General features: G+C 48.2%; 1 protein-coding gene across 1 annotated transcript in view; it reads left to right on the forward strand.

Annotated features, from left to right (window-relative positions):
• Positions 1-15,856, forward strand: part of WDR62 (WD repeat domain 62) — a 29,115-nt gene that overhangs the window by 1,379 nt on the left and 11,880 nt on the right. Inside the window, exons 2-16 of the mRNA XM_087727938.1 lie at positions 742-833; positions 1,362-1,424; positions 2,810-2,867; positions 4,897-5,067; positions 6,093-6,227; positions 7,228-7,410; positions 7,512-7,672; positions 9,120-9,294; positions 10,261-10,398; positions 10,553-10,728; positions 11,591-11,682; positions 12,719-12,844; positions 13,351-13,418; positions 14,614-14,735; positions 15,053-15,128. Coding sequence (XP_087584064.1) covers positions 742-833; positions 1,362-1,424; positions 2,810-2,867; positions 4,897-5,067; positions 6,093-6,227; positions 7,228-7,410; positions 7,512-7,672; positions 9,120-9,294; positions 10,261-10,398; positions 10,553-10,728; positions 11,591-11,682; positions 12,719-12,844; positions 13,351-13,418; positions 14,614-14,735; positions 15,053-15,128 — 1,836 coding nt within the window. The remainder of the gene's footprint in view (positions 1-741; positions 834-1,361; positions 1,425-2,809; positions 2,868-4,896; positions 5,068-6,092; positions 6,228-7,227; positions 7,411-7,511; positions 7,673-9,119; positions 9,295-10,260; positions 10,399-10,552; positions 10,729-11,590; positions 11,683-12,718; positions 12,845-13,350; positions 13,419-14,613; positions 14,736-15,052; positions 15,129-15,856) is intronic.

A 15,856-nucleotide genomic window follows, 5' to 3' on the forward strand; every position in this document is an offset into this window, starting at 1 on the left:
ATCTATCATTCTATCACTCTATCACTATCCATATCTCATTTATCTACCATCTATCATTCAACTATCCATCCTCTATCTCACTCCATCCAGATCTCATTTATCTACCATCTATCTATCTATCTATCTATCTATCTATCTATCTATCTATCTATCTATCTATCTATCTATCTATCTATCATTCTATTACTCTATCACTCTATCACTCTATCCATATCTCATTTATCTACCATCTATCATTCAACTATCCATCCTCTCTCTCACTCCATCCAGATCTCATTTATCTACCATCTATCTATCTATCTATCTATCTATCTATCTATCTATCTATCTATCTATCTATCTATCCATCTATCTATCTATCCATCCATCTATCCTTCTATCATTCTATCATTCTATCACTCTATCACTCTATCATTCTATCACTCTATCCATATCTCATTTATCTACCATCTATCATTCATCTAGCCATCCTCTGTCTGTCTGTCTGTCTATCTATCTAATCATCATTTTAGCCATTGTCTATGCACTGTAGGGTGAAGGCTTCTTCTGCAGGTTTCCAACCTGTAGGGTCCTGAGCTTCCTTTTGCCAATTGTATGTACACACAAACACACACACACACACACACACACAGACACATACCCGTATGTATTAATCCCATGGAAAAATCAGTCAGGTTTCTCGTGTACTGGGGAAAAGGAGGATTGGCAGGAGCCACAATGCTTTGTCTTGTTTTCATCCAGGTGATTCTTGAGCGAGTGTTGGGAATAACTGCTCAGACCAGCAATGGCTTAACATGTGACCCACACTCAGGACAGGTAGCATATCCAACAGGGTAAGTGTTTTGCTACTGTGGGTTGAAATATTAGTGTGTATTAGTGGTGGTAACCCTTTTACAGCTGTATAGAATGAAATTTCTAATGTATGCCAATCAGTGTACATTTAAAGTGACAATAAAGTTATTCTAAGTATAAGTTCCTCCAATTTTTAATAACATGCCAGTTCTCTTTAGGGCCCAAGCAGGCAGTGTGTTTAATTTTCATTACGTTTTCCGTTAAAGGGGCCCTTATCACAAACCACACTTTATTGCTTGTGTTGACGGCTTGTTCAGAAAAAAACATATTTTAGCTGCAGTTTGATCAGATTCAATTCTGATATACGATTTAAAAGAGTTTCCAAGTTTTTCTTGTTCAAGGCCAGAGGCTTACCCTGGTTCACGCTTAGCGTCTTTGATTTAGCATCATTGAAAGCAACAGGACTGTGATTCCAATGCGTTTTCGCCTACGAAGGTTCTCACATTTTTCCTCCCCTTTTGAATCCTGGGAAATTTTCTCCCACGTCAACATTTCCATCTTTTCTTCAGATGTGTGGTTGTGATTTTAAACCCTCAGAAGAACAAGCAAAGGCACATCTTTAATACGGCCAGGTAAGCCACAGCTTTTGATTTCGATTTTTATCCTTCCTGAAGCTTTAAGACAGTGTTTCTCAACCTTGGCGACTTTAAGTCCTGTGGACTTCAACTCCCAGAATTCCCCAGCCAGCTATGCTGGCTGGGGGATTCTGGGAGTTGAAGTCCACAGAACTTAAAGTCGCCAAGGTTGAGAAACACTGTTTTAAGAGTTTTGCAGGGACCCCAAGGTTCAATTGCTCCACAATCAGTCAATTCACTGGGGACAAGCGATGCAGGAAGCATTTTTTGTAATTTCCTTACAAATGGTGGAGAAATAGTCAGTAGTTGAAAATGTCAGTAGATGCATTTGTTGGATAAAAAGGTCTGGGAGGGCAGGATATCAAATGCTTTGATGTCAGCCAGCCAATACAGGTAGTCCTCAACTTACAGCAATCACAACTTACAAACAGTTTTATTAGTGACTGTTTGAGGTTACAGCAGCCGCTGAAAAAAGACTTTTGACTGGTCTTGTGGCATCTACACAGTCACATGATCAGAATTTAGGCACTTGGCAACTGGCCTGTACTTATGACGGTTGCAGCGACCCCACAGGGTCACGTGATCCCCATTTGTGATCTTCTGATAGAGTCAGTGGGGGAAACTAGATTCACTTAAGGACTGTGTGATTTGCTTAACAATTCCAGGGATTCACTTAACAGCTGTGGCAAGAAAGTTCCTAAAACGGGGCAAAACTCACCACTTCTTCCTTAGCGATGAGAATGTTGGGGCTCAGTTGTGGTTGTAAGTCGACGACTTCCCTTAGTGGATGCGATTGACCCACGTAACACCTATCCTCCGCGAGCTGCACTGGCTACCTGTTGGTCTCCGGGTACGCTTCAAGGTGCTAGTTGTCACCTACAAAGCCCTTCATGGTAGTGGATCTGGGTACTTGAGAGACCGCCTACTGCCAATTACCTCCACTAGACCGATCAGATCCCACAGATTAGGCCTCCTCCGAATTCCATCCGCCGGCCAGTGTCGACTGGCGACTACCCGGAGGAGAGTCTTCTCTGTGGCTGCTCCGACCCTCTGGAACGAACTCCCCGTGGAGATTCGTACCCTCACCACCCTCCAGGCCTTCCGCATAGCCCTTAAAACCTGGCTGTCCCGACAGGCTGGGGCTAAAGACTCCAACCCCACTCGAATAGTATGACTGTTGTGCTTTTTAATTGTGTATGGTTTTTATGTTTTGTAACTTGTCTGTTTTTCCCCTCCCTTGAGTTGTGAGCCGCCCTGAGTCCCTTTTAGGGAAAAGAGCTGCATACAAATAAAGCGAAATGAAATGAAATGAAATGATGTATTCTACTAGTATTCATTTCTATGAAGACAGAAAGTTATGAAAGTTTTTCTCTCTCCTTAAGGAAAACCGTGAGCGCTTTGTCTTTCTCTCCCGATGGGAAATACATGGCCACTGGGGAGGTGAGTAACTCTTTTAATAGAGAATACAATTAAAAAGATAAAAAAACGAACACCAAGTAAAAATAATAGGTTAAAAAAAGGAGGGGGAGGGTGTTGCAAAGAACCAGTCTATTTATTAACTCTTCAAATTTGAAATTTAATAAAATTTGTATGCCGCCCAATCCCATGGGACTCTGGGCGGCTTACAGACAAGATAAAAAAGCATTTAAAAATTAAAGGTAAAAATACAGTTGTTAAAATTGCACACCATCCATTCTGTCTAAGTGGGGGCTGGACATTGATCCACAGCCCCAGGCCTGCCGGAACAGCCAGGTCTTGGTGGCTTTTCGGAAGGCCGGGAGAGTGTTAGCAGTCATCAGGGGCATTTGCCCAGGTTCGCCTGGTGCACCAGTTGCGCCCCTACCTGAGCCGGGAGGCTCTCACAACAGTCACTCGTGCCCTTGTGACCTCTAGGCTGGAGTACTGCAATGTGCTCTACATGGGGCTGCCCTTGAAGAGTATTCGGCGACTTCAGCTAGTCCAGAATGCGGCCGCGCGAGCGATTGTGGGTGCACCTCGCTTCACCCACATAACACCTATCCTCTGCGAGCTGCACTGGCTACCTGTCGATCTCCGGGTGCACTTCAAGGTGCTACTTGTCACCCATAAAGCCCTTCATGGTAGTGGATCTGGGTACTTGAGAGACCGCCTCCTGCCAATCACCTCCATTCGACCCATTAGATCCCATCGTTTAGGCCTCCTCCGAGTCCCATCAGCCGGCCAATGCCGACTGGCAACTACGCGGAGGAGAGCCTTCTCGGTGGCAGCTCCGACCCTGTGGAACGATCTCCCCGTGGAGATTCGTACCCCCACCACCCTCCAGACCTTCCGCACAGCCCTCAAAACCTGGCTATCCCGTCAGGCCTGGGACTAAGACTGTAACCCACCCGAATGGTATGAATGTTGTGTTTTTAAATTTGTATTGTTCTATATGTCCAAAGCTTGTTTTTCCCCCCTCCCCCCTTAAGTTGTGAGCCGCCCTGAGTCCCCCCAGGGAAAAGGGCGGCATATAAATTTAATAAAATACAAAAACAAATACAGTTGAGTTTGCTGTTCTTCCCCGGGAAGTCCTGAGCCATAAACGCCCTTATTATAAACCGTGCAGGACTATCCCCGATGGGAATGACATACTTAAGAGGTGGTGATGACGAAACAGGAAGAGCTTCCTTAAGGATGAGTGCGGATTGAATACAGGAGCCATTATGGCCGTTAGGAAAGAAGGGCGTTGGGGGAGGCCAGTGAAGAGGATGAGTGAGAATTAAACTCGGGGAAAACAATTGCAGGAGGAAAGAGAGAACGTTTCAGAGCAAAAGGCTAAACAAGAAGCCCTTTATGGAAGTGATAGGACCAAAGGAATGGAGAAACACGGGTTGAAGCTAGTCCAAATTACATTTGATGTGTTTTCCTTTGTGTTTCTTCTCTCAAGGTTTAGTTTTTTAGCTTCTTTCTTTCTGAATAGCGTGAAACGTTTGTGTGGTCTTTAAGGCAGCTGCTTGATTGAGTTGACTGGAGATCAGAGGAAGGCCTGTTCTGATCATTTATTTATTGGCATCCTGTTTTATTATTTTTTCGAATAACTCAAGGGGGCGAACATACCTAATACGCCTTCTATTTTCCCCCTAACAACAACCCTGCGAGGGGAGTGGGGCTGAGAAAGAGGGGCTGGCTTAAAGTCACCCAGCCAACTTTCCTGGCTAAGGCAGGACTAGAACTCACTGTCTCCTGCTGATTGGCCCCAAGTCACCCAGCCGTCTTTCGTGCCTAAGGCAGGTCTAGAATTCGCCATCTCCCAATTGTCTTAAGCCCTAAACCAGTGTTTCTCAACCTTGGCGACTTTAAGTCCTGTGGACTTCAACTCCCAGAATCCCCCAGCCAGCTATGCTGGCTGGGGAATTCTGGGAGTTGAAGTCCACAGGACTTTAAAAGTCACCAAAGTTAAGAAACACTGTCCTAGACTAAACTGGCTCTCTTCTGGGTTTCCTGCCTGCAGAACGGGCACCAGCCAGCCGTCCGCGTCTGGGATGTAGAGGAGAAGACCCAAGTCTCTGAACTCCATGGCCACAAGCACGGCGTGGCCTGCGTGGCCTTCTCCCCCAGCATGAAGTACCTCGTGTCCGTCGGATATCCCCACGACATGAAAGTGAACGTATGGGATTGGAAGGTAAGAGGCTCTTCTGCGGGATCCATGGGGGACTCTCTCCCGTGAGAGACACAGTACAGATTCCGCAGCAGAAGAATAGCAATAGCAGTTCGACTTATATACCGCTTCATAGGGCTTTCAGCCCTCTCTAAGCGGTTTACAGAGTCAGCATATCGCCCCCACAGTCTGGGTCCTCATTTCACCCACCTCGGAAGGATGGAAGGCTGAGTCAACCTTGAGCTGGTGAGATTTGAACTGCCGAACTGCAGATAACAGTCAGCTGAAGTGGCCTGCAGTGCTGCACCCTAACCACTGCACCACCTCGGCTCTGAATCCAGATACGATGGATAAGAATCCAGAGACGATGGATAGAACAGGAGAACCCCGATACCGTCCTCACATCCTGACGGTCGTAATAGGACAGGTTGGGTTTTTGGTTTAGCAGGTTAAGAGAACCGCGATGTTATGTCTTGGTCATTCAATCGCGGTTTAATAAATGCCTGAATTAAGCATGAGACGGGGCCGCCCCCCCCCCCCCCCGGCTTTACAAACTCTGTTTTCAGGATACAGGCGCTCCTTGACATACGTTCCCCAATTGAGCCCAGCGTTTCTGTTTGCTCAGCGAGACGTTTGTTAAGTGAGTTTCGCCCCATTCGACGAACTTCCTTTCCAAAGTCGTACAAGCGAATCCCTGCGGTTGTTAAATTAGTCGCCCGGTTGTTAAGTGAATCTGGCTTCCCCCACTGACTTTGCTTGCCAGAAGAAGCAGGTCGCAAAAGGGGAATCACGTGACCCTGGGACGCTCTTGACTGTCATAAATATGAGTCAGTTGCCAAGTAAGTCTCTGTAATTCTGAAGCAGTGTTTCTCAACCTTGCTATGCTGGCTGGGGGATTCTGGGAGTTGAAGTCCACAGGACTTAAAGTCGCCAAGGTTGAGAAACACTGCTCTGAAGGATCATTAAATGAACGGGTTGTAAGTTGAGGGTGTATTTCGGTCCTGCTCCCCTCTTAACCGCAATTGCTGGGTGGTGTTTATTCCTCACAGAGCGATACCCTCATCGCCTCCAACAAGGTCTCCTGCAAAGTCATGGCCCTCTCCTTCTCAGAGGACAGCTACTTTGTGACCGTCGGGCACCGCCACGTCAAGTTCTGGTTCTTGGATGGCTCCAGAGAAGTCAAGGTAAGCCTGTACCTGGACGCCAGGTATCCTGACCAACCTGGGCCACTTTTAGTGCCCTGCGGACTTCAACTCCCAGAGTCCCTGAGAAAGCCCCCCACGGCATTCTGGGAGTTGGGATCCCAAAGGAGCCATAGCTGCCCAATGCTGGTCCTCGACTTACAACCTCAACTTAGTTGTTGGGTGAGACAGTGGTTAAGTGAGTTTTAGCCCATTTTTTCGTTGAGGGAATCAGTGCTGCTGTTGTTCAATTAGCGACCTGCTTGTTAAAGTGGAATAGCAATAGCCATAGCAGTTAGACTTATATACCGCTTCATGGGGCTTTCAGCCCTCTCTAAGCGGTTTACAGAGTCAGCATATCACCCCCCACAGTCTGGGTCCTTATTTCACCCAGATAGATAGATAGATAGATAGATAGATAGATAGATGGATGGATGGATGGATGGATGGATGGATGGATGGATGGATGGATGGATGGATGGATGGATGGATGGATGGATGGATGGATGGATGGATAGCAATAGCAGTTAGACTTATATACCGCTTCAAAGGGCTTTCAGCCCTCTCTAAGCGGTTTACAGAGTCAGCATATCGCCCCCAACAACAATCCGGGTCCTCATTTTACCCATCTCGGAAGGATGGAAGGCTGAGTCAACCCTGAGCCGGTGAGATTTGAACTGCCGAACTGCAGATAACAGTCAGCTTAAGTGGCCTGCAGTACAGCACTCTAACCACTGCGCCACCTCGGCTCTAAGTGGATCCGGCTCCCCCATTGCTTGTGAGACGGTCGCAAAAGGGATTCCTCGTGATCTTGGGACACAGCAAGGGGTCATAAAGAGGAGCCAAGTGGTTGAATTTGGATCACGCGACCACGGGGAGGTGGTATATATGTAACTGAAAAATGGCCCTAAGTTTCTTTTTTCCCCAATGCCGTTGTAAAGTTCGAATGGTTGTAAGTCGAGGACTGCCTCCTTGGACTGTGACGACCCCCCGGCTCTTACAGATCAAGGAGACGGTTCCCCTGGTGGGTCGCTCGGGGCTCCTCGGGGAGCTCCACAACAACACCTTCTGCGACGTGGCCTGTGGCCAGGGCAAGATGGCCGGCAGCACCTTCTGCATTTCGCACTCGGGGCTTCTTTGCCTTTTCAACGAGAAGCGCATCCTGGAGAAATGGATCGACCTGAAGGCGAGTGGCCCCCACCCCCACCCCCCACCCCGGCTTCTACGCGACAGCCGCTGGCTCCTTTGGATGTCGCCCTCAAGGCCTCTTTCTCTCCTCCCCTCCAGGTGACGCTGGCCCACTGCATCTGCGTCAGCGAAGGGTTCATTTTCTGCGGCTGCGCCAACGGAACCGTGCGCCTGTTCCAAGCACACAACTTGCACTACCTCTCAGATTTGCCCAAGCCACACCACCTGGGCACCGATGTGGCTGCGGAGCCCCTCCCGAGGTATGGCGTTGCCCAGGCTGAGCTGGAAATAGCAATAGCAATGTTAGACTTCTATACCGCTTCATAGGGCTTTCAGCCCTCTCTAAGCGGTTTACAGAGTCAGCATATCGCCCCCAACAACAATCCGGGTCCTCATTTTACCCACCTCGGAAGGATGGAAGGCTGAGTCAACCCTGAGCCGGTGAGATTTGAACCACCGAACTGCAGAACTGCTGTCAGCTGAAGTAGCCTGCAGTGCTGCATTTAACCACTGCGCCACCTCGGCTCTTACACAGGGGCGCCCGATAGACAGGGGCGCCCGATAGATCCCCGTGCCACCCCTCTGGGCTCTCTTCACTGCCCCAAATCACCTTTCATGGCTAAGGCAGGACTAGAACTCCCAGTCCCCTGGCGATTGGCCCACAGTCACAATCCAGCCGCCTTTTGTGCCTAAGGCAGGACTAGAGCTCACCGTCTCCTGGTGATTGGCTCCAAGGCACCAAACTGGCTTCCATGCCTAAGGCGGGACTAGAACTCTCCATCTCCCAGTTTCTAACCTGGAGCCTTATTTATTTGTTTGTTTGTTTGTTTGTTTGTCTGTCTGTCTGTCTGTCTGTCTATCTATCTATCTATCTATCTATCTATCTATCTATCTATCTATCTATCTATCTATCTATCTATTTATCTGTCTGTCTTGTATGCCGCCCACTCCCGGAGGACTCCGGGCGGCTCCCAAAAGACAAGGGAAAGGGGGGAACGAGACAAAGACAACATATTAAAAACAAAACCAACATTCACAATTTCCATGGAGGTAGATGCTTCTCAGCCCCCCCACCCAGCCTGCTGGAACAGCCAGGACTTGGTGGCTTTGCGGAAGGCCGGGAGGGTAGTGAGGGTCCGGATCTCAACAGGGAGCTCGTTCCAGAGGGCCGGAGCTGCAACAGAGAAGGCTCTCCCCCGGGGAGTCGCCAGCCGACATTGGCTGGCAGATGGAATCCGGAGGAGACCTAACCACTAGACCAGTGTTTCTCAACCTTGGCCACTTGAAGATGTCCGGACTTCAACTCCCAGAATTCCCCAGCCAGCGAATGCTGGCTGGGGAATTCTGGGAATTGAAGTCCAGACATCTTCAAGTGGCCAAGGTTGAGAAACACTGTCCTAACCACTGCTGGGGAATTCTGGGAGTTGAAGTCCAGACATCTTCAAGTTGACAAGGTTGAGAAATACTGCACTAGACCATACAGGCTCCCCCAAACCTTGCTATTTCCTAGCTACAAATCCTGCATCCGAGTAAGCATCAAGTATGGACTTTCTGATTCTTTGGGAAGAACCCATCTTTCCACAAGTAACGGCTCCCCCCCACCCCCCCAAACCCCAGCCAGAGCAGCTAAAAGGTTTTGTGGAAATTACAATCCAGCACATTGGATTCTCTTGTCCTTCCCCGCCCGTCTTTGGTGTTTTTTTCCAGAAGGCCAGAGGCCTCCTTTCCAGATGCCATCGCTGTCGTCTTCGACCCTCGCCGTCACTGGCTCTCCTGCGTGTACAAGGATCACAGCGTCTACATTTGGGACGTGAAGGACATTGGCCACGCCCGGAAAGTGTGGTCTGATCTCTTCCACAGCTCCTTTGTCTGGAACGTGGAGGTAATGGGCTCCTCCCATTGGGAACGGAGGGGGACACCAGGAGCCAAGCACCTCCTGGGAGTCACTTGCTAAGTTCCTGGGTGGCTTCCCCAGAAAGTCTCTTGAGTCGGAAGCAATAGCAATAGCAATAGTTAGACTTATATACGGCTTCATAGGGCTTTCAGCCCTCTCTAAGCGGTTTACAGAGTCAGCATATCGCCCCCAACAACAATCCGGGTCCTCATTTCACCCACCTCGGAAGGATGGAAGGCTGAGTCAACCCTGAGCCGGTGAGATTTGAACAGCCGAACTGCAGAACTGCAGTCAGCTGAAGTAGCCTGCAGTGCTGCATTTAACCACTGTGCCACTTTGGCTCTTTAAGGGAAGGGAAGTTTTCTGCTCCCTGACCAGGCCTCCCTTGTCTGCAGAGCTCAGCCCCCCCGTTGATTCTGTGACAAGGACGGTCGGGTCCGCAGGGATGAGAAGAAGTAGATCCTCAGGGATCTCCAACCTTGGCAATTCTAAGGCTTGTGGACTTCAACTCCCAGAGTTCCCAGAAGTCTGGGAGTTGAAGTCCACAAGTCTTAAACACCTGCTCTAGAGTGTTGATAGTCCCACTTGCCCTCTTGTAGCATGACCTCCATCTTTGGTTTATCCTGAGTTTGAAGAACGTCAATGGTGATGTCTCCATCTCACCCTTGTGCCATGAGCTCCATCTTTGGTTTATCCTGAGTTTGAAGATCATCAGTGTTGATGTCTCCATCTCACCCTTGTGCCATGAGCTCCATCTGTGGTCTATCCTGAGTTTGAAGAACGTCAATGGTGATGTTCTCGCCTGTCTCTTGCGAATTTGGGGATGTTCCTTCTCCAGTTTCAGTTCCTTCCAAAGAATTCACACCAAGGAATTCAGACGGGCTCCATCTTTGGTTTCTCCTGACTCTGAAGGTCACCAGTGTTGATATTCTCGCTTGTCTCCTGTGGGCTTAGGTGTATCCTGAGTTCGAAGCCCACCAAGGCTGTTTGCCCCCAGGGTCCTTCCTAACCTGTTCCTCAGACAGCACTATACGGTTCTGGAACTTGGAAAACAACACGCACGGACCTTTCAAGAAGAACGCCTACAGCGACGTAAGTTTCCCCGCCTTTCTCACCTGGCGGTTGTAAGATCGGCTCCCCCCCTCAGCCCCCTCTCCCTCCCGATGAAGTTGAGTGTATTTCAAGGGGCTGAAGAGGAAACTGGCCCTCTTTCGAAGTGGCCTGATGCCCTGTTTCCTCCCTAAAGAACCTGCTGAAGGTTGTCTACGTGGAAAAGGGCATCCAGTATTTGCAAGACTCAACGAATTTGCTGGAGCGAAACGACAACGTTGGCTACCTTGACGTAAAATCCGGCGTCCGGGTGATGCAGATCAGCCCGGATGGTCAGCACCTGGCCTCTGGGGACAGAGCTGGGAATCTGAGGTGGGTCTGGGATCAGCTCCTTCCCTGGTGGAAGCAGTGCCCACTTAACGCTTCTCTCTCCCTTCCGTGTTGGGGTAAAACTTTAGTCCGGCACTCACAGCTGGCCCGAGGCATCGACTAATCCATCTGACAAGCACGGGTAGTCCTTGACTTAACAACAGTTCTTTTAGTGACAGTTTGAAGTTACAACGGCACTGTGATCGGTTTTCACACTTACGACGGTTGTGGCATCTCCACAGTCACATGATCAAAATTCAGATGCTTGGCAACTGACTCACATTTATGACTGTGGCAGTGTCCTAGGGTCACCTGATCGATCCCCTTTTGTGACCTGCTAATGATGGGGAAGCCAAGTTTACTTAACAACCACGTTACTAACTAAATAACTGCAGTGCTTCACTTAACAACTCGGGCAAAATGGGGCAAAACTCAGTTCAGAACTGTCTGGCTTTGTTCAGAATTTGTAGCCGGCCTATAGATGATCAGTGTTTCTCAACCTTGGCCACTTGAAGATGTCCGGACCTCAACTCCCAGAATCCCCCAGCCAGCATTCGCTGGCTGGGGGATTCTGGGAGTTGACGTCCGGACATCTTCAAGTGGCCAAGGTTGAGAAACACTGATCTATAGATCGTTATCTGGGAATCAAGGGCCATAAAATATCACCAGCAAACTTACTGGTTTTGCTCCCTCGCCAATGTCCGACCATCAGTTGCGGCTGGTAGGTTTTCGTATTTCTGACGGGTTTTGTACTTCTGATTCTGCCCCCCTCCTGCCCCCCGGTGCTCTCGGAGAAGTGCCAAGCTTGGATTCCAATAAGTTCACTTTCAAACCCGCTTTGAAAAATTGTCCTTTTGTCTTGCAGGATACACGAGCTAAAATCCATGGCGGAAGTGATGAAATTTGAGGCCCACGATTCGGAAGTCCTCTGCTTAGAATACTCCAAGCCAGAAACAGGTTTGCTTTTTAAATCTCGAAATTTGTGCAGATGAAGTTTTATATTATTTTTATGTCAAAGCGTGTCCAACCTGCAGCCCTGGGGACTCCATGGGGGCCCTGAACAGCTAGGAATGTGACCCCACTCCTCGGTCGTAAAGTTTTAACACTGTGTGATTTATATATGTTAACTATTTTATATACAGGTAATCCTCAACTTACGATTGAGCCCCACATTTCTGTTGTTAAGTGAGACATTTCTGAAGTGAGTTTCGCCCCATTGAACGACCTTCCTTGCCATGGTTGTTAAGTGAATCCCTGCAGGTTTTAAATTCGTAACACGGTTGTTAAGCGAATCTGGCCTCCCCATTGACTTTGCTTGTGAGAACGTTGCAAAAGTGGATCACATCGCATCACTGCAACGTTGATTGCCAAGTGTCTGAATTTTGAGACACTGGGGAAGCTGCAACGGTCGTACGTGTGAGAAACGGCCGTAAGTCACTTTTTTCAGTGCCGTTGCAACTTCCAACGGGCACTAAATGTTGCAAGTCGAGGCCTACCTGTATATTGTATGGAGCCGCCACACTCAGTGTGGCCCAAGCCAGCTGAAAGATTGGACACCCATGTGTTGTGTTGTGTTGTGTTGTGTGTACAGACACACAAAGATATCCGGACCTCACCCACTCTCATGGCCTTCAGGAAAGCTGTTAAAACCTGGCTGTTCCGGCAGGCCTGGGGCTGTTGACCTCATTGTTGAGGTCCAGCCCCGATTAGAACAAATGCATGTGTTGTGTTTTAAACTGTCCTTTCTTATTTAATTTTTTTTTGTATTATTTTTTCTCTTCCTTTCTTTTGTAAGCCGCCCGGAGTCCTTCGGGATTGGGCGGCATATAAATTTAATAAATGAAATGAAGATACCCCAGCCACAAACACGCACACACCCTGCTGGGTGTCTGAACAATTCTGTCCTGGCAATTCTTGGGATTTCCGGGGGGAGCTTCTCACCCCCTTGGAAAGAGAGGCAACGCAAGGTTTCCCCCCCCCCCTCTGTCCGCAGGCCTGGCGCTCTTGGCCTCAGCGAGTCGAGACCGGCTGATTCACGTCCTGAACGTGGGAAGTGGTTATAAACTGGAGCAGACTTTGGACGACCACTCCTCGGCTATAACAGCGGTGAAATTCACTGGTGAGCAGGCACAGATCATTCTCCCAGATCACTCGGTAGAGCAGTGTTTCTCAACCTTGGCGACTTTAAGTCCTGTGGACTTCAACTCTCAGAATTCCCCAGCCAGCTATGCTGGCTGGGGAATTCTGGGAGTTGAAGTCCACAGGACTTAAAGTTGCCAAGGTTGAGAAACACTGCGGTAGAGAGTCCTGTGAAAACCTGCTTCTTAAATCCTTCTGACCAACTTTCTCAAACTTTTGTTGGCTTAAGGGATCGCAGGAACATCCATCTTCCTGCAGGATGGAAAAACTGGGCTTTATTTGAGGGATGAAGCAGAAAAAGCATGAATCTAATTTTTTTCTAATAAAAGCATAAATCTAAAAAAAAATTAAAAGCATAAATCTAAAAAAAAATATTAAAAGCATAAATCTAAAAAAAAATTATTATAAAAGATAAATTACATGAACATGAGAAGGCTCATCTGTCTGACTTTCTTTTCTCCATCCATTTCCCCCCCTCCTCAATAGGAAATAGCTGCATTCAGATGATTAGCTGTGGAGCTGACAAAAGCATCTATTTTCGCAGCGCGCAAAAGGTTCTCGGATTTATTTATGATTATATTATAAAAACACGCAATTAAGAGTCTTAGCTGGAGGGCTGCTTGGACAGAATATGAATAGATATAAAGAGTAGAACAGAGTCAGCTGGAGTTGGGTGCGTATAAATTGAATATATTTAGTTAAAACATGAGCTGTTGATTCATAATTTGGTGGCCCCTGGGGTTGTTTCGGCTGTTCGCTTGAGGCTGATTTAAGGAGGTTGAAGCAAATTTATCCGGGGAAGCTGATGATCAGGCAGGACTTCCATAAAGTATAGTTTGAATTTGAATTTGTTTATTATTTATAGGCCGCCCTTTTCCCTGAGGGGACTCAGGGCGGCTTACAATTTATGGGGAGGGGAATACAAGACAAGACATGAGACAGTACATAAGTAAAAATAGAACACAACATTCATTCATCATTCGGGTGGGATAGCCTGCACTGACCCCAAATTGCTGTGGGGGGGTGTCTCTGTGCTCTTCTCCCAGGTATCTGGATGAAGCATTGCAAAGGCAGATTCCTTCAGCTTCTCCTTGTTCGGAATTTCTGGTCGTAATTAGCAGAATATCGCTGATTTTCCCCTTTTGGCATTAAAATGGCTTTTCCCGTTCTTGGAGCCACAGTGTATAAATCCACTCTGCCCCTGTCCTTGGCGGGCTTCCTCTAGAAGTCAGTTGCTTCCCAGTTGAAACCCAACCCGCTTGGAGGGTCCTCACTTGTGGAGAGATTTGTTACCCATAATTTTCAAAATTCCTGCCTCCCCTTACAGCAGTGTTTCTCAACCTTGGCAACTTGAAGATGTCTGGACTTCAACTCCCAGAATTCCCCAGCCAGCATCCGCTGGCTGGGGAATTCTGGGAGTTGAAGTCCAGACATCTTCAAGTTGCCAAGGTTGAGAAACACTGCCTTAGAGCCAGGAGGGCAAACCCATGGCACACGTATCACAGGGGCCACGCAGAGCCACCATCGGCCTTCCAGAAGCCGGGAGGGGGGGGGCAGGTCATTTTGGCTTTAGGAAAGCCTCTGGAGCCTGGGGAGGGTGAAAACGGCCTCCCCCACCCCCACCCCCCGAGGAAAAACCTGTGCTTTGCATTGTGCTGGCACGCATTCGTGCTGTCTCACACATGCCCTTGCATTTTTGGCACCCAAGGAGAAAAAGGTTAGCCATCACTGCCTGCTTCCTCGCTGCAGGTCGGAGGCGGAATTAATTTTATCCGGTCTCACCACGTTGCTGAGAAGACCACCTTGTACGACATGGACGTGGATATAACTCAGAAGTACGTGGCCGTGGCCTGCCAGGACCGGAATGTCAGGTGAGATTCTCTCTCTCTCTCTCTCTCTCTCTCTCTCTCTCTCTCTCTCTCTCTCTCTCTCTCTCTCTCTCTCTGCCCCCTGGAATTGCAGCATTTGAGGTCCTCCTGGGGGGTTTGAATTCCCGGGTGGAGAGAATAAGGGAGGGAATGGCCTTTGCCCAGGGTTGGAGATCAGTCTTTGGGGAGGAAGAAACCTCAATGGAGACCGGAGGCGCCAAGGGGAAGGGCGTCTTCTGAATGGGCCCCTCCTGCCCGTAAGGCCTTGGGGCCAACCGGATTCTGCAGGCTCTGAGATGAGCTTAATTCTCCCCTTCCAGGATATACAACACGTTCAGCGGGAAGCAGAAGGGCTGCTACAAAGGGGCCCACAGTGACGATGGATCCCTGATCAAGGTGACGGAGGGGCACAGAAAAATGTGCTCTCCCCAGGGGAGAATTGGGGACTGGCTTGCAGTGGGGGGGGGGGGTCTTTTTCCAGGTGAGGATTTAATGCCTCAGAGAAGCTCAGGAAAGACCAAAAATGAGGTTAACTGTCCCTCGGCCCGTAATTTTATTTGTACATCATCCAGAGTCCTCCTGTGAGGGAGATGGGCAAAGGATGGATGGATGGATAGATGGATGGATGGATGGATGGATGAGATAGACAGATGATAGATAGATAGATAGATAGATAGATAGATAGATAGATAGATAGATAGATAGATAGATTAGATTAGATTAGATTAGATTAGATTAGATTAGATTAGACAGACAGACAGACAGACAGACAGAGATAGATGCAGATAGATAGATAGATAGATAGATAGATAGATAGATAGATAGATAGATGCAGATAGATAGATAAAAAAGAGAGAGAAGAGAGAGAAGAGAGAGAAGATGGATGGATGAGATAGACAGACAGACAGATAGAGATAGATAGATGCAGATAGATAGATAGACAGACAGACAGATAGATAGATAGATGCAGATAGATAGATAAAAAAGAGAGAGGAGAGAGAGAAGATGGATGGATGGATGGATGAGATAGACAGATAGATAGACAGACAGAGATAGATAGATGCAGATAGATAGATAGATAGATAGATAGATAGATAGATAGATAGATAGATAGATAGATGCAG

This window comes from Thamnophis sirtalis, unplaced genomic scaffold (assembly GCF_051295495.1).
Source record: "Thamnophis sirtalis isolate CommonGarterSnake01/CBP01778 unplaced genomic scaffold, rThaSir2_p1.2 scaffold_13, whole genome shotgun sequence".
NCBI classification, from domain to species: domain Eukaryota; kingdom Metazoa; phylum Chordata; class Lepidosauria; order Squamata; family Natricidae; genus Thamnophis; species Thamnophis sirtalis.